Source organism: Spermophilus citellus (genome assembly GCF_964194105.1).
Source record: "Spermophilus citellus genome assembly, chromosome: 7".
Taxonomy (NCBI): Eukaryota; Metazoa; Chordata; class Mammalia; order Rodentia; family Sciuridae; genus Spermophilus; species Spermophilus citellus.
This window is the reverse complement of record NC_138188.1, coordinates 164497978-164516099: the sequence shown is the minus strand read 5'-3', so window position 1 is coordinate 164516099 and position 18122 is coordinate 164497978. Positions and strand designations below refer to the sequence as shown.

At 44.2% G+C, this 18122-nt stretch overlaps 1 protein-coding gene across 2 annotated transcripts in view; it reads left to right on the top strand.

The window, feature by feature from the left end:
* Positions 1 to 9247, top strand: part of PTTG1IP (PTTG1 interacting protein) — a 51471-nt gene extending 42224 nt beyond the window's left edge. Inside the window, exon 6 of one of the 2 annotated variants that reach the window (XM_081301512.1) lies at positions 9052 to 9247. In XM_081301512.1, coding sequence (XP_081157638.1) covers positions 9052 to 9074 — 23 coding nt within the window. In that variant the 3' untranslated portion in view covers positions 9075 to 9247. The other variant, XM_081301509.1, reaches the window with a different exon arrangement.
* The last annotated feature ends 8875 nt before the right edge of the window (positions 9248 to 18122 follow it).

The window sequence follows — 18122 nt, the reverse complement described above, 5'->3', positions numbered from 1 at the left end:
TAATAGTAAAGGCCTTATAACTTTTTACAGGTGAAATCTCCATTGCAATGTTTAAAAACTCTATAGTCAAAAAAATAGAACTGATCAGCAAAACATTAACCTAGGTCTATATGAGCTCAAAAAACAAAATAGAACTTCATGATATGGGAAAGGGCAATAATAAAATAGATATTGAAAAAAGCATCCTGGTTCTGTTGCAGATGTAAGAATAGCCAAACTGGAGTTCTGGATATCAGCTGTTATGGATTTGAGCCAAATCATCTTCTTTTTGGTCTGTAGAAATCGCTTTAGTTAATCTCTCTGGAATCCAAATTGGCTGCTGTTCTCCCTGTGGAAACACACAAACAGGCCCCCGACTCCAGACAATCACTGGGTCAAAACCTTTCCATTGTCCTGTTAGAATATCCTTCCAAAGTACCTTGGGCTTATGTACATTTTTTGGACACATATGCCTTTCCACAGCACTAAGTCCTGATGAATTCAAATTTAAAAAGTTTAGAGTAAAAAGGGTTATTTTAAGTTTATCTTTGGGGAATATATACCCCTTCCCAATTCCTTCTTTTTGCTTTAATAAGTACATTTTAATAGTTTGATGAGCTCTTTCAACTATGCCTTGTCCCTGTGGATTGTATGGATTCCTGTTATATGAGTAATACCAAATGTTGAGCAAAATTGTTTAAAAGAGGTAGAAGTATAACCAGGGGCATTATCTGTTTTTAACTGTTTTGGAATGCCCACAGTGGCAAAATTTTGTAAGCAATGAGCTATAACATTTTTAGTTTTTTCTCCGGCATGAAGAGAGCCCATCAAAAATACAGAAGAAGTATCAAATGTAACATGCAAATATTTTATTTTATTTATTTTTTTAAGTACTTTTTTTTAAAAAGAGAGTGAGAGAGGGAGAGAGAGAGAGAATTTTTAATATTTATTTTTTAGTTATCGGCTGACACAACATCTTTGTTTTTGTATGTGGTGCTGGGGATCGAACCCGGGCTGCACGCATGCCAGGCGAGTGCGCTACCACTTGAGCCACATCCCCAGCCCCACATGCAAATATTTTAATTTTCCAAATTCTGGCAAGTGTGTGACGTCCATCTGCCAAATATGGTTAGGTATCAGTCCTCTAGGATTGACTCCAAGATTATGGTAAAAAGGTCACACAATTTTGACATTGTTTTATTATTTGTCTAGCTTGTTCCTTAGTTATTTTAAAATGCTTTTGTAAAGTATTAGCATTGACATGGAACCTTTTATGAAAATTTATAACTTCTTCTAGTGTAGAGAAAATATGTATGTCATGTGTAGATTTATCTGCTAAATCATTGCCCAAACTAAGGGCTCCAGGCAATCCTGTATGTGCCCTGATATGTCCTATAAAGAACGGATCTTTTCTGTCCCAGATTAGACTTTGTATAGTGGAAAACAAAGAGAAAACAGTAGAGGAAGGGGAAATCCTACCAGCATCTTCAAGGGATACTATAGCATTAACTATATACTGACTATCAGAAAATAAATTAAATACCGAATCTTTAAACATCACAAAATCTTGTAATACTGCATTAAGCTCTACCTTTTGAGCTGATTGTTTGGGTACTAAAAATGTAAAAGTTTGATCAGGTGTAACTACTGCTGCTGTACCATTATTTGACCCATCAGTGAATATATTTGGAGCATTCATGATAGGTGTTTTTCTTGTCATTTTTGGAAAAATTACAGGATGCGAAGACCAAAAAGGCAATAAAGGATTAGATGGTAAGTGATTATCAAATGAAACACTAGTTTTACACATGATTATTGCCCAAGTATTTAACTCATTAGCTAACTCATCAATTTGATCCATAGTATATGGAGTAATAATTTTATTGGGAGAAATTCCAAACACTCCCTTTGCTGCTTTTATTCCTTTGAGTATTAATTGTCCTACGGCCTCAGGATACCTAGTAAGAATAGTGTTAGGAGAATAAGATAAATGTATCCACAATAATGGACCTTCTTGCCAAAATACTCCTGTAGGAATATTTTTTGTTGGTAGTACAATAAATAATAAAGGCAAACTTATATCAATTCTATCCAAATGCATATTTTCCATATATGTTTCAATGATTTTTAATGCCTTTCTTGCTTTAGGCGTTAACATGTGGGGTGAATTTGGATCTGATGGACCTTTTAGGATATCAAATAAAGGTCCCAACTCTCCTGTTGGTATACCTAGATAAGGCCTTATCCAATTTATGTCTCCTAATAACTTTTGAAAGTCATTAAGTGATTTGAGTTGATCTACTCGTATTTGAATTTTTGGTGGATGGACCATGGTTGAGGATAATAGAACTCCTAAATAATTAATTAGAAGATTTAATTGTACTTTATCTATTGCTATCTCTAGATTATAATTTTTTAATAAGTTTGTAAGTGTGGCATAACATTCTAGCAATGTGTTTTTATCTTTGTGTGCTAATAATACATCATCCATATAGTGAAATATTTGTAGTTCAGGATTTTTATTTCTAAGTGGCTGGATTGCTTTATTAACATAAATTTGACACATAGTTGGGCTGTTAGCCATCCCTTGAGGGAGTACTTTCCATTCATATCTCTGATCAGGACCTTCATGATTCAGTGCAGGGATAGTAAATGCAAAACTTGGACTATCCTCGGGATGAATTGGAATTGAAAAAAAAAACAATCTTTAATATCTATAGCTAGGGCTGGGGATGTGGCTCAAGTGGTAGCGCACTCGTCTTGCATGCATGCGGCCCGGGTTCGATCCTCAGCACCACATACAAACAAAGATGTGTCTGCCGATAACTAAAAAATAAATATTAAAAATTCTCTCTCTCTCTCTCTCTCTCTCTCTCTCTCTTTCTCTCTCCCTCCCTCTATCATGCTCTCTTTAAAAAAAGAATCTATAGCTAAAACATACCAGGTTTTTGGCAAAGCAGACAATTGAGGAATCCCTGATTGAGCAGGTCCCATAATAACCATTTCATTATTAATGGCTCTTAAATCTTGCAATAATCTCCATTTACCAGATTTCTTTTTAATGACAAAAATGGGAGTATTATGGGGAGATACAGAAGGTTGTATATGTCCTTTTGCTAATTGTTGTTTGACCAGGTCATGGGCTACTTGTATCTTTTCTTTAGTCAGGGGCCACTGAGGAACCCATACTGGTCTTTCTGATTTCCAAGTAATTTTTATTGTCTCAGTGGCCCTTTCTGAAAATCCAACCCATGTCTGTCTGTTCCTTGATCTATTTGTATTGGTGCTGCTATACCTTGTTCTTGTTTTTCTAATCTTTTTCCTTTCCTAAGACCTTGTCTAGGTATAATAGTGGGTGCATTTTGATTGATGTTATTTGTTAATGTCAAACCTAATTGATCTAGGACATCTCGTCCCCATAAATTTACAGGAAGATGATCCAATACATATGGCTGTATAGTTCCCTGACATCCTTCAGGATCCTTCCAATCTAACACCATTGCACTTCTATGGGGATTAGTCGCCACTCCTAGGCCTTGAAGTGTTTGAATGGCTAGTTGTAATGGCCAATGTTTTGGCCATTCTTGACGAGAGATGATGCTAAGGTCTGCACCTGTATCCAGTAGCCCATTAAATTCATGTCCTTGAATATTTAGTTTTAGCATGGGGTGAATATCTAAATTTAAAGAAAGCATAGCCCAATCAGCACCTGTGGAGCCTAATCCCTTGGAACCTCTTTCTACAGTATGACTGGAAAATTTATCATGTAGGCTGGGTATTATTAGTAACTGTGCTATTCTATCTCCTGGTGAAATTACTGATATACCCTTTGGAGAACTGGCTATAATTTTTATTTCACCTTCATAATCGGGATCAATTACCCCAGGACTTATCATAAGTCCTTTTAGAGTAGAATAGCTGCATCCCAATAATAAGCCTACTGTTCCTTTGAGAAGAGGTCCTTTTACCCCTGTGGGAATGATTTGAACTCCCATCTCTGGAGTTAGTACTGCTCTGGCGGAGGTGCAGATGTCCAACCCTGCGCTTCCTCTGGTTTGTCTGATGAGGGATCTGATGTACAATGTGTCCTGGGCACTACCCTGATGGGGTTGCTGGGTTCCTCCAGTGCTCCATATATTTGTGGTTTTGAGCCCCAGAGCATTGGGCCCCCTGTCCATGTTTTGGCAATGGCGCCCGATGCCTTTCTCCATGATATTGTGGTTAAACACCTGGTCCTTGTTCGTTTTTTGATAATGGAGTACCCTCTATGGTGGTTTGAGAATGGCATTCATTAGCCCAATGTCTCCCTCTATGGCATCGTGGGCAAATACCTGGTATTCTACACCTTTGATACCTAGTTTTGTTAAACCCTCCTCCTATGGGGCAATTTCTTTTAAAATGTCCTGTTTGTTCACAATTGTAGCATGTTCTTGGCCTGGCATCTAAAGCCTGTTTTACTGCAGCTGCCACCATTTGCCCTTGTTCATTAATGTCTCTGGCATCTAAAGCCTGTTTTACTGCAGCTGCCACGACTTGCTCTTGTTCATTAATGTCTCTACATAATTTAATATATGTGTTTAAATCTTCATGTTTCCATGGTCTAATGATATCTCTGCACCAACGATTCGCTTGGTCATAAGCCAGTTGTTTTATTAATGGCATTGCTTGTTCTGTATTCCCAAAAACTCTGGTAGCTGTTTGAATAAGCCTATCTTCAAATTCAGCGTAAGATTCATTAGCTCCTTGTATTATCTTAGATAATTGACCTTGTAAACCTCCATGTCCTTGTAAAGTCTTCCATGCCCTAACCACCTCTATAGCAATTTGTGCGTATACGCCAGGATCATATGCAATTTGTTGCTGCTGATCCTCATAAGGTCCCTTTCCTAACAACATATCTAGATTTCTCTGAGGATAACCAGCTGCTGCATTTCACCTAGCTGTCTCCTTGCAAAATTCCTCATTGGCAACTTTCCATAACAGGTATTGTCCTCCATTTAGCACAGCTTTACACATATTAGCCCAATCTGCTGGCGTCATGTTCAAGTTGTTAATGGATTTGACCAAGCTTACAGTGAAGGGTGCTTGAGGACCATAGGTTGTTACAGCCTCTTTTAGCTGCTTCACTATTTTGAAATGTAAAGCCTGGTGAACTTGCTGCCCTCCTGCCTCAAATACAGGGCATGTAAATATTTGAAATCTTGTCTCAGGATCCCAACTATCAACTGCGGGGTTGGGGGCCTCCCAGCATATGGAGGTGGCCTTGTTAGTTGGACACTTACATCCTCTGGTGATAGAAAGGTGTTAGTAGCAATCTCCTGTTGTAACTTTCCCCCTGATGGCTTTTTCTGCTTTACACTTTCTTTGTCTGTCTGACTAGCTCGAGAGACCTTCTTTTTTACTTGAATTTTTTTCTCTGTCTGACTAGCTCGAGAGACCTTCTATTTTGCTTGAATATTTCTACTATAACTATAATACAACCCAAGAAGATAACGCCAAACAAAACTGAAAAAGAATGAAACAAAATTGGAACAACAGAAAATCATTATAGCCTTTCTATCCTCCTGAAATGTCCATCCATCCTTTCTCCCTATCTGTTCCTCAGATGTGAGCGGTTTTTCTTCCATCTCACTCATCTCCAGGGACAGGCAACTTAAAACAAAAGTGAAGCAAAACAAAAGAGGAATCTTAGAATGGCTACCCATCCTCTCGCCCTGCCCTCAGGGGCGAGCAGTTTACTTACCCTCAGTCGCTCCCCTTGCGGCCCACCAAATGTCGCAGTCTGGCTGGGCACAATTCAGGAGCCACTTGTCAAAAGAAACGAACTTTATTTTTAGAACCACACAGGCCAAACCAAACAGCTCCTCAGGAAAAACCCTCAGAGCCCAACTGCCACCACCAGCTTCCCACAAGCCTCTCCCTCAACCACTAGCCTCACCACCTCCCACAATCCTCCTGCTCTTGAGGCCAATTGGCTGGGTCGCGTGGGCAGAGCCAAAAAAGTCCCCCAATGAGCAGCTCTGTGGTCTGAAAGGGCAGGGAAACAGCCCAATGAGCATCACCACAGAGGAGCCAATCAGCTAGATGTTGCTGGGGCCGCTGTGAGCCAATCATCAGCCGGCAGCTGGAAGTTTGCTGGGGCCCCTTCGGCTGTGGCTCTCAACAATCAAGATGGCCAACAAGGTCGCCATCACTGTGCTCGCATGGTCCAATGTCTTATAGCAGGCATGCAAGCAGTTCCTAATAAGGTAGTTAACTTCGATAAACTGAGGGAAATTACCCAGAATCCTGGTGAAAATCCATCCTTATTTCTCAACCACCTTACAGAGGCTCTCATCAAATATACTAAGCTGGGTCCTGAGACTCCCACCAGGGCTACAGTGTTAGCAACCCATTTCATTACTCAATTGGCCTATGATATTAGAAAAAAGCTCAAACGAGCTGAGGAGGGCCCTCAGACCCCCATCTAAGACCTGGTGAAAATGGCCTTTAAAGTTTATAATGCCCGAGAGGAGTCAGCTGAGTTAGTCAGGCAGGCTCAATTACAGAAAAAAGTAACACTCCACACCCAAGCCTTGGCAGCGGCCCTGAGGCCTATGGCTCAAACAAGGGCTTTTTGGAGGATTCAGCATTCCTCTCCATCAGGGGCTTGCTTCAAATGTGGATGCGAAGGTCACTGGGCTCGCCAATGCCCAAACCCATGGCCTCCTTCCAGGCCATGCCCCACCTGTAACCAGACAGGACATTGGAAGATTGACTGCCCCATGGCTGGCCCTTCCTCGGTGCCTCTACGCAGCGGGTATGACCAGTCAGGCAGTCCCTTCTCCTGAACTTTTGGGGTTCACAGAAGACTGAAGAAGCCCAGACTAGAAGATCCCCATCACCCTCGCTGAGCCCAGGGTAACGCTCCAGGCAGTGGGTAAGTCCATACGGGGGCTACCTATTCTGTCTTGCCTGCCCATTCTAGGCCTCTATTTCCTTCCCAGATCTACGTTATAGGGATTGATGACAAACCCTTCTCCCAAACAGAACTGTAAGGCTGGCCTGTGCCCTGGAGGGACACCCTTTCACGCACTCTTTTTTGGTCATTCCATCCTGTCCAGTTCCTCTCCTAGGCAGAGATGTTCTCCAATTACTAGGAGCCACCCTCCAACTACACCCCAAGAATACTACCACCCATCTCCTTCTGCCTTTAATTCTTACCCTCTCTAATGACCTGACCTAATTGTCCCCAGATATGGGACATCTCCATGCCAGTCATAGCCTCCCACCACAAGCCAGTCCGAATCCAGCTGAAACCCCAAACTAAACTTCCTTGAGTCCCTAAGACTCCCCCTGCAACACTCCCATATTTCTGGTATGCAAACCCTCAGAAGCCTATCACTTAGTCCAGGACCTTCGCCTAATTAACTTGGCCGTTATTCCCATCCACCCGGTGGTTCCCAACCCTCACACTTTTCTTACTCATATCCTTCTTTGACCACTCACTTTACTATCCTGGATCTTAAAGCTGATTTCTTTACAGTGCCTCTGCATCCTGATTCTTAATACCTCTTTGCCTTCACATGGGAAGAACCTACATTCTTTAGGTTTCAACAGCTGACATGGACAGGCCTACCCCAAGGCTTCAGGGACAGTCCCTACCACTTTGGTCAGGCCTTGACACAGGATTTAACTGTTTGTGACTTGGGGACAGCACTCTCTTACAGTTGGATGGAAGCCTTCCCTACCTCCAGGGAAACTGCTGACACCGTCACCTCCATCCTCATTGAGCAGATCATTCCCAGGTTTGGACTTCCCGCCTCTATCCAGTCCGACAACGGTCCGGCCTTCACTTCTCAGGTTCAACTAGTCTCCAAAGGCCTCAACATCACTTGGAGGCTCCCCATCCCCCACTGACCCCATACAATCATACTTCCATGCTGGGGCCCACCAAACTCAAGGTTTCTCGCCAACCCTCTCCTTCTTTTACTAAACTAATCATTAATCTCTCTCAAGCTTCTATCCCAACCCACAGATGGCGCTTCTACATCCAAGTGACATGGCAGCAGGATGGCACCACCTGCTCTCAGTTTATGGGCCAAGGCGATTGCCCTTTCACTGGCTATAATCAGGCCGTCATCCTTAATGTTACTGGATTCAACCGGGCCACCTCATCCCACTTATGTTTAGCAATGCTACACTTCATATCAGACCAAACTGAGGAATCTTGTAAGCGCTGGCCTGACACCTATGGTTTGGGTCGTACTCCATACTGCGATTCCCATTGATTTTCCACTCAATACCTCATCTAGACCCCAAGGACCCCCTCTCCAGCCTTTGAGGAAGTACCTCTTTTTCGTAACTCATCAGGGAATTTCTCTTGCTGCTACACTTCCTCAGGTTCTGCACCCTGTGACCAGATTGTTCGAATTTCTTCCTTAACCTTTGCTCCACCTGGGTTCTTTTTCTGGTGCGATGGTACCCTAACAAAAAAATCTAAGCCTCAACATGCCGTTTGCTTTTTTGTGTTCCTTCCACCTTGGTCCCCCAATTAACTCTGTACAGTGATGCTGAGTTAACATGGCTTGTTACTACCTCCCTTTCCAGGACAAGAAGGGCTGTCTTCCTACCAGTAGTAAGTAGTTGGACTCTCCCTGGCCTCCTCCCTTGCTGCCTCTGGACTCGGGGCAGGAGGACTTGGTTATGCAGTAACCACTACTCAGAAGCTTGAACAACAACTTTGGGAAGCAGTAGAGGCATCAGCCGCTTCTCTGCTTCCCTACAAAGGCAAATAACATCTCTTGCCCAAGTCTCATTGCAGAACCGTCGAGCTCTAGATATCCTCACAGCAAATAAAGGAGGAACCTGTCTGTTCCTGAAAGAAGAATGCTGCTATTATATCAATGAAACTGGATTGGTCGAAGAGAATGTTGACACCCTCCGTCATTTGGGTGAAAGGCTTAAACAGCAACCATCAAATGACCCCTGGCCAGGCTGGCTAAATTCAACCCTCATTGTGTGGCTGACTCCCATTCTCACTCCTATTTTGGTAAAAGGGCTTCTACTAATGATTGCTCCCTGCCTCCTCAGGTTTGCTCGAAAGCGCGGAGTGAAATTGCCAGAATGACCTACAACCAGATGGTCCTACACCCCTACAGTCGCCTTCCCACCGAACTTACGTCAGAGCCACTTCCCCCCTACGGTGTCCCTAAACAAGCAGGAAGTAGCCAGATGAAATTCACTGCCCTATATCACCAAAAAGGCTGGAATGTTAGGTCGGTGGCCACGACTTGGTGGCCGTGACTTGGTGGCAACTTAGTGGCAACTTAGAACAAAGCAGCCCGTGCTGGGAAAAGAACAGCAATCAGATGCTGGCGGAAATGCCTGTCAATCAGCCAGATCTTCTGACTAATGCCTGTCAATCAACCGACCCCCGGCCAATCCTGGAGTTCAGCCAGCCAACTCCCCTGACCAACTCCAAGGGGGCAAGGGACCCTAGGAACACCTTTTCCTGTCCCAAGCCCTTCCCTTCCTGCTGTGAGCCCCATAAAAGTCCAGTCCTGTCGAGCTTCCACGCGGTTTCTCCTCAGACCCTTCCCCTGTCCCCTCTGTGTGTCTGATCCAGTTCCACCCGGGAGTGATATCTCAATAAAGCCTGTTCAGCGGTCCTTTTAAATATGCCTCCTTTGGCCATTGCCTGCCCCGACTGATCTGACAATGACTTTTTTAAAAAAGTAATTTTTATTACCGGTTAGGACTTTCTGAACTTGGATCTGTAACATTAAATGTATTATTATTTTTAGAAAATTTTTATGGGGCTGGGGATATGGCTCAAGCAGTAGCGTGCTTGCCTGGTATGCGTGTGGCCTGGGTTCAATCCTCAGCACCACATACAAACAATGATGTTGTGTCTGCCGAAAACTAAGAAATAAATATTAAAAATTTCTCTCTCTCTCTTTCTCTTAAAAAAAAAAAGAAAAATTTTAGCCATTATTTTCTCAAATATTCTTTCTCTTTTTTATTTTTTATTTTTTGGTACTGGGGATTGAACTCAGGGGCACTTGACACTGAGCCCCATCCCCAGCCCTATTTGGAATTTTATTTAGAGACAGGGTCTCACTGAGTTGCTTAGGGCCTCACTGCTGCTGAGGCTGGCTTTGAACTTGTGATCCTCCTGCCTCAGCCTCCCAAGGCACTGGGGAGTACAGGCGTGCACCACTGGGACCAGCTTCAGGTATTTTCTCTTCCCTCTTCTCTTTTCTCCTTGTTACTCCAGTTATTTGAAATTACCCTCAGGCTTTTGCTTGCTCTGCCTTGTTATTACTTGTTGTTTGTTCCTTTTCCAGTTTCCCTCTTGGTGTTGGTTGAGGGACCCTGCACATAGCCCAAGGCGTGACCCTTTCCGGGGACCTCTGCGAGCCTGTCAAGGCAGCCTCGTCCCTGTGACCGGGTTTTATTTCTAGCGGTTTCCTTAGACGGTCTTCTGTAGTTCTGTTTCTGTGCTGGGACCCTTCGCCCTTTCCTTCACCCCTTTCCCTGGGCACGTGGACCTTCCAGGTGAGTTCTAGGAGGTGGCCCTTCCCTAGGAGCCGTCCCTGGGTCTGGCTCTGCAGGCCCAGCCTCCTGACCGTGTGTGGGAGTTTACTTCCTGAGAGAGATGTGGTGACAGGGGTCGGGCACAGGCGTCTTCTGGCAGGCGCCCACCGAGTCAGGCAGGCAGGGGCTGAGCTGGGCTTGGGTTTGGCCCATGTGCCTACTGCCCCGCCCTCCATTGCTGGAGGGTTTTTTCCTCCATGTTCCCCCCCACCTTGGAGTTCAGGTCTTCCCATGTTCCTGCCCCTGCCAGGGTTCCCCTGGGTGCTCTCGGGCCTCGTGGTGGTGAGCTGCCCTCACTTGCTCTTTGATGCTCGCCAGCCTGCTGTCTGGGGACCAGCGGAGTTGTCCGGGCAGTGGTCCAGTCTCAGGCTTAGGCAGGCCTGACGTCCCCGGGTCCTTCTGCAGAGAGAGGAGACCTCTGAAGGGCTGTGCCAGAGGACTCTGACCCCCTGAGAGGTGGGCTTTTTCCTGATCCCTTCCCCAGTCCCAAGGGTCCTCATAAGTGACCTGGGGGACAGCCAGGGGTTCTGCCTCTCCCTTGCCCCCTGAAGCTTTGTTCTAGATGGGGTGGGGTCCCTGCACGCCCCACAGTGGTCTGGCCCCCACCCTCCGGGCCCCGCCCTCCCCGCCCTCCCCGCCCCTCCCCGCCCCTCCCGCCCTCCCCGCCCCTCCCTCCAAGCACCGCCCTCCCGGCCCCGCCCTCCCCGGCTCCACCCTCCGCGGCTCCGCCCTCCCGGCCCCGCCCTCCCGGCACCGCCCTCCCCGGCTCCACCCTCCGCGGCTCCGCCCTCCCGGCTCCACCCTCCGCGGCTCCGCCCTCCCGGCACCGCCCTCCCCGGCTCCACCCTCCGCGGCTCCGCCCTCCCCGGCTCCGCCCTCCCGGCACCGCCCCTCCCTGCACTTGGTAGCACAGCGGGCTCCCTGCCCCTCGGTCCCCCAGGGCACAGCCAGTCTCTGGGCAGGCCCACTCCCTGGGCTCCGTGGAGGGAAGCCGCGGTCACACCCTGCCTGGGTTCCAGCCACCCACTGCCCTGCCGTTTGGCTCCCTGATCTTGCAGACTGTCCCGTCTTTCCTGTTTCTGGATGGGCAGTGCCCTCCCCAGCTGCCCGCACTCTTGGCACGTGTTTTCCTCGGCTTCGCAGCTGTAGGCACCTACTGCACGACACCAGCGCATGGGCACAGGAGAGTGCGGTCAGCTCCGCCACTGGGACAGATCACGAGAACGTGAGAGCAGGGCGGTCATGTCCGGAGGTGTCAGCCCACGGTGACCGGCTCTGTTGTTTCTGGGCCTGGTGGGGCAGGCTGCGGGGGGTGCGCGGTGGGGCACAGCTGGGAAGCAGAGCTCATTTCATGTCGAAGTGACTCCATTGCTGAGGCCAGAGCCCCCACCCCCATCACCTTCTGGGGGCCCAGCCTGCACCCAGGAGCCTGCAGACCGCCAGGGCCTTCACACTGCCACAGAAACCCCTGCTGTCGTTATTGCTGGGTTTCCTTGCCTCACTCCAGGAATTTGCTGGATTGGTCAAGTTTTGTCTTTGCATTGTTTTCCTCCCAGTAGTTTGAAAGCTAATTCTTGGGGGGATAATCCTAAATATTGTTCTTTGAAAACCACTTTTTTTTTTTTTAAAGAGTGTGATAGCGAGAGAGAGAGAATTTTTTTTAATATTTATTTTTTAGTTTTCGGCAGACACAACATCTTTGTATGTGTTTGAACCTGGGCCGCACGCACGCCAGGGGAGCGCACTACCGCTTGAGCCACATCCCCAGCCCCTGAAAACCACTTTTTAATTGAAGTTAAACATACACACAGAAACTTGCACACCTAATCTGAACATTTTTCTGTGTGTTCAAATTTGTCATTCTGTTGGCAGCTGTTGGTGGCTCTAGGTTCTCGCTGTGAGCCGGACAAGGCCCAGGCCTTGCTTTCCCTCGCCTGCTTCTCCCACACCCACTTCTGGGGTTTCAGTCTCAGTTATGTTTTTTTTTTCTGAATTTTTTTTTTTACAGTGTTAGACCACATATTGAGCATTAAATATGAGTTTTGCTGGTTTCTCCACTCATGACCTCTCCATTTTCCTGGTCAGGAAATATGGCTTTTGAGTCTGCAGTCTCACGGTGTTTCTGGTGAGTGCTGTTCCCAGAATTCTGCAGTGCGCAGCCTGCCCAACAACACAGGTGGTTCTGCTAGATTTTCTGACAAGAGTCACATTTGCATTTTGCTGCAGTGAATCCTTAGTGAGTCCCTTCGCCTTCACGGTCTCATGTCTCTTGCTGAGCTTCTGCTTCTCTTCAGGGCCCAGCTCCCTCTTGGTGCTCATTGTGGCTCCTCTTTCCAGGCTCACCTGGGGCCATTTCCCTCTGCTGAAGAAACCCTGTTAACTCTCTGCCTGTGCGCCTCGCCGCAGCGGGTCTGCTGTGACTTGCTTGTTCTTAAAGACCTTCACTGTGGGTCTTTGACGCCATCTTCCCTCTGGGTGTGAAGTTCTAGGTTGGACATTATTTTCTTAGCACTTTGAACCTATTCCATGACCACCCATTTTCTGTGCACAGGCAGCTATAGGTCCTTCTCCTTGAGACACACAGTCTTGCATCGCTTAAGGACAGGGACACCTTCTAATGAGAAACTGTGGTGTGAAATTGTTACCGCTGTTGACTAAGTGTTTAAGATGAAGCAAGTCAAACTGACTTTTGTTTCTATCTATTGTTAACAGTCAGCTGAGTTACTCTGGGAGTCCTCGGGAACTTCACAGCAGATTCTCAGTTCTGCTAGTGCCATTTGCGCTTGGATGGGTCCAGGCCTTGCTTGACCATGTGGCTTCCCTCGGAAGCATCAGGGATGTCTCCCTTGTTGATGACCCTCCTCTTCACAGCAAATGCACTGATTGGCTTTCGGTCCTCCACTGGTCTCATTAATCTCCCTGATCGGGAGGTTATGTGGCCTAGAGTTGCAGAGCCCTTTGAAGAAGTCCCCTATTCCCTGATTCAGACTGACTCAGAGGGCAAGAGCCAAATTTTTAATTTTAAAACTTAATCTTAAACATCTAGCAAATAAGTTAACAGCCTTATATTAAGAGCACTGAGCTTTAATGTCTATCTCTCTATACTGTAGGTGATAACTTCTTGTCTTAAATTAACCCAGGTTGTGAGTTCTTAAATCAGTACCTCTGCAAAACATTAACAGGCAATCTTAAATCATTTATAAGAAAACTATAAAATAAAATTATCAAGCGTAAAAATATTTAGTTCATATAATAGCTACCTTGAATTTTGGTGGAGTATATCCCCTATTTGAGATCCTGGCAATCCTGACAAAAACCAACTTTTGGACACAACTTTAAATGTACTGAAATCTAGCCTACTTCTTTCATAGTCACTTTCACATGCAGTGAGATGGGACATAGAGCCTTATCTCAAGTAAGGTGGGGCTCTTCATAAATCTTAAATACTATAGTTCTGAAGCTGATCTTTGGTTTTTAGACATCATTTTACAAAGCCTACATAAATTGTTGCTCAAGTTCACATGAATATTAGCTAACACAACATAATATCACATCTAAAACGTGAATTAAAGAAAGGCTGAAAGCTTTTTTAACTTTTTGTAGAAAAGTAGCAAAGTACTTTTGTGTTTTGTAATAAAACCTTTACATAGTTTAGGCTCTCATTAACTTAAAAATACATTTAAATTGTATCTCAGTGTAGAAAGTAACATGGAACTTTACATAACTTATTGATAATAAGTACAGTTATAGAACACAAATGAAATAAATAAATTTCCAACATGTTTTTCTTTTAAGCCTAAAATTACCATATAACTTTAGAACACCAGCTTGATATAATGCTCTTTCTAAAGCTTCTACCTTACAGACTTGTACACCTGGAAGATATGAACACATTAATGGCACCAATTACATTGATGTTTTTATATTAACCAAGTTTAGCTTTTACAGAAATAACATAGCACAATTTTCTAAAACAACAGCACTTGTTTAACCAGCTGTTTAATTTCTTTAAGATTACTTGCTCAAAAACTTACACAGACCTTCTTTATATCATTTACTTAAACCCTCTTAATTACTTAATCATATAGACTCTTATCCAGAAATCTAGAACCTTTTAGTTTCTCTTTTTTTCATCTGTTAACCTCTTTCTGTTCACATTTTGAAACAATACTTGTAAATTTTTGAATTTAAGCAGATTTAACATTTTATTAAGGCCTTTTTGAACACCTAGAAAAACTTATAAGCTTAATTTTAAAGACATCTTTACTTTCATCTGTTTACCCAATTTAAATTGAGCCATTTGAATCACGTGAATTAAAGATATTTGGATCCATTTTTAATTTTTCATGAGCGCTCCTCATCTGTCAATTGTCATATCACTGCATGATATATGGACGTACACACAGACATACCGACATACAACACGTAACACAAGAGTAACACATAACACAAAAGGCCTCGCAGCCTTCTCAGGTGAAATCTCATTGCAATGTTTAAAAAAAACTCCAGTTGATCAAAAATAGAACTTATCAGAAAAACATTAACTTGTCTGTAGGAACAAAATCATGAGCTCAAAAAAAAAAAAAATAGAATCTAAGAAAAGGCAAAAGTCCTAGAAAAAATTGACCGGCCAGTAATTAGTAATAGCCACACAATTTACTCTTTGGTTTAATCTAGTTTGAGTTCCCATGAAAAGACACTTTTACCCTTTTTTTTTTTCCTTGGGCCTCAGATCTGTCTCCTACTGAGTGCTCCAGGCTTCTTCTATTCGCATATCAACTTAAGTCCTGGCTGAGGTCTGGAAGGAACTGGGAAAACTGGAATTTTGAGCAGAAACTTCATGTCTAAGGCATTTTAACCATAAGTCACAATTTTCAGGTTTGGATGTTGAAAATTATGATACAAGTTTAAGATACAATTCACAAAATTTCACATCTTTGTACCTTCCTACACTAGAAAAACTTGCTCACACAAAACTGAAAATAGGATCTTAATAATATAAAAGCTACCACAGAAGAAATTTCTTCAGGATCATTAAGCCACTTTCTTTGTTCTTAAGTTCCTAAAGTAGTATTAAGTTACATTAAATCGCCTGAAAAATTTTAAAAGAGAACCACACACTACCATGTATATCCAAAATTAAGCTTTTAAAAATTTCCAAGACCGTTGCTATTTAATGTCATTTTAATAAGTCAGACCAACGTTTTAATTCAACACTTTTTCCTAAATCTTACACACTGAGAGAAACAGATACCAAATCATAATTTACTATCCTTGCCCAAATCAATGCACTGTATACCTAGTGAAATCTCCTTAGGCTACCCAGTTCAAAAATTGATGAAAAAATAAAACTGAATGATTGGGAGTTACTTGCCAACTTGGAAGTAGAGTTCTTTTAATTTTCTATCCTAAGTATTTAAGTTCTCTGGCATGAATTATCTGAAATCAAACTAATCAATTACCTAACCCCAACTTTTAACTGCAAGATTATGCAATGCTTCAAACTCATTTAGATACCAGATGTTACAATGAAACATCATCTTTTAGACACACATTTAACCTAGATTATCCCCAAGAAACAATCTATAATAACCTTTAAAACAGACCAGATAAGAAAAAATCTCTCCAGGTTTTGAACTTTCATTTAATTATGACTCTTATCAGTGGCACCTTAGATTTCCCCATGAGTGGACCAGATGTTCTCACATAAGGGCAACTATAGGTGTAAAATCAAGGGTCTCAGTGTGACTGACTTTACTGCATTTAGGTGGAGTAATCCTTACAGTGCAGGGAAATTATGAGGAAATTTCCCAAAAGCGAAAATGGCTCTGGCAGCTGCTGGGAATTCCTCAGTTTCCCCTTTCACTTACAGGATTAGCTCCTTTGGATAGATCCAATCCCAGGCAATCTGGCATATCTCCTGACTTTCCAGTAGAGTCAGTTTTTATCTGCCTTAGGTCTTGAAGGGGGAAGGGGGTATGTACTTTGATCGGCCCAAATTTTTCTCTTGATTCTTTTTCCTCAGTGAGTCCAAGATTTTTTTCTCTTCATGGCAGATATCATAGCTAAGTCTACTTTACACTGTTGGCATAATTTAGGATTTTCCTTTAGAGCAAAGAAAATCTGAACATACTGCACCTCACACCATTTCCTTTTTTTGTAAATTTTATCAAACTGTAAAAATGCATTAAAATTGATATTTTCCTCTGGTGGCCAGTTTTCTCCAGAGAGTTTGTATTGAGGCCAGGCCAAGAAAATGAGGCGCTTTTTCTTGAGCACCTGAGGTTCAAATCTATCCCAATTTTTCAATACACAGGCTAGTGGTCCACCTGGCATATTGGAGAGAGGGAAGCTCCGAGTGAGAAGAAAACAACTCAGGTGCCCACGCTGCACCAGAGAAAACTGTTCTCATTAGGGACGTCTCCCTAACCTTGAGCTTCCTAAATGGTCCAGAAAACCCGTCTCTCACCTTGCTTTTGCCAAGGGGTTTCTGGTCCCCTTTAGCAAAGTGCTAGGGTCTCAGTTTGCCCTGTGCCAGAGACCCTGGGAGGATTCAGACTTAAGGGCCTTACTGCTTTCCTCCCGACCACTAAAAACCCATTGCAAAAGAGAATCCTGTGCTCTTTTGTTGTCTTTGCTCTGTAGACTAAAGGAGCCGCCTAAGTGTTAAGGGATATCTACTGGTTGTAAGGTAGCAGATTACCTTAGAGTTGATAAGATTAAGGAGTTGATTCTAAAAATGCCTCTCTAGTAGCTTAAGGAACACAGCTCATTTTAAACATTGGGGTGGTAAAACAGACTAGTAAAAGTTACCTATGCACCTTAGGGAACCTGGGCAGATTTTACTAATTATCCCATGCCTTTCTCAGTCCTGCAACCTGAATTGCTAACATTTCTGACCTTCGAAGGAAGGGGAGCATCCAGGAGGAATGGATGCGGGGTTGGGAGTGTTGCACGGCCCATACGGAGGCAAATGTGATTGGGGCTTTCCCTCAGTGCCATTCATCTACCGATCACCCTAGATACCCCTGAGGGCTGTCGGAAGGGGGCTCAAGAGAAAGGAACCTTAAGAATCCTCTGAGAGTAGCCCAGACCGGAATTCCGCAGTTGTTCCAAACTCCTTCCTCCACCTCCACGCATCCGAGGCAGACCGGGATTAGGGACACTGTGTACTCTGGCCAATTGCTCTCCGGGCCCAGACAGAAAAGTTGGAAGCGGCTTTGGCAGAACCCAACATGCCTGCTCTGTACCGAACAGGTGATTGAGAGCTGCCTAGGCCGAGAAACCTCTCACCCGAGTCTTGTAGAGTGGCGGCTGCACTAATTGCGTTTAAGTAGCCGTCGGGTGCCCACCTTACCTCCAGAAAGAAAGAGAGAGAAAGATGCACCTCAGACAGACATGGGGTGCGTAGAGAGGCGCTTACCTCGGTATGGGACCTCCAATATGTTACTGCTATTGACCTGTGACGAGTCCTTGCTTCCCCGATGTTGAAGAATAACACCAGAGAACACGCCGAGGCAAGGTCAGAGTAGAAATTAGAAGTTTATTAAAGGACAGCAGAAAAG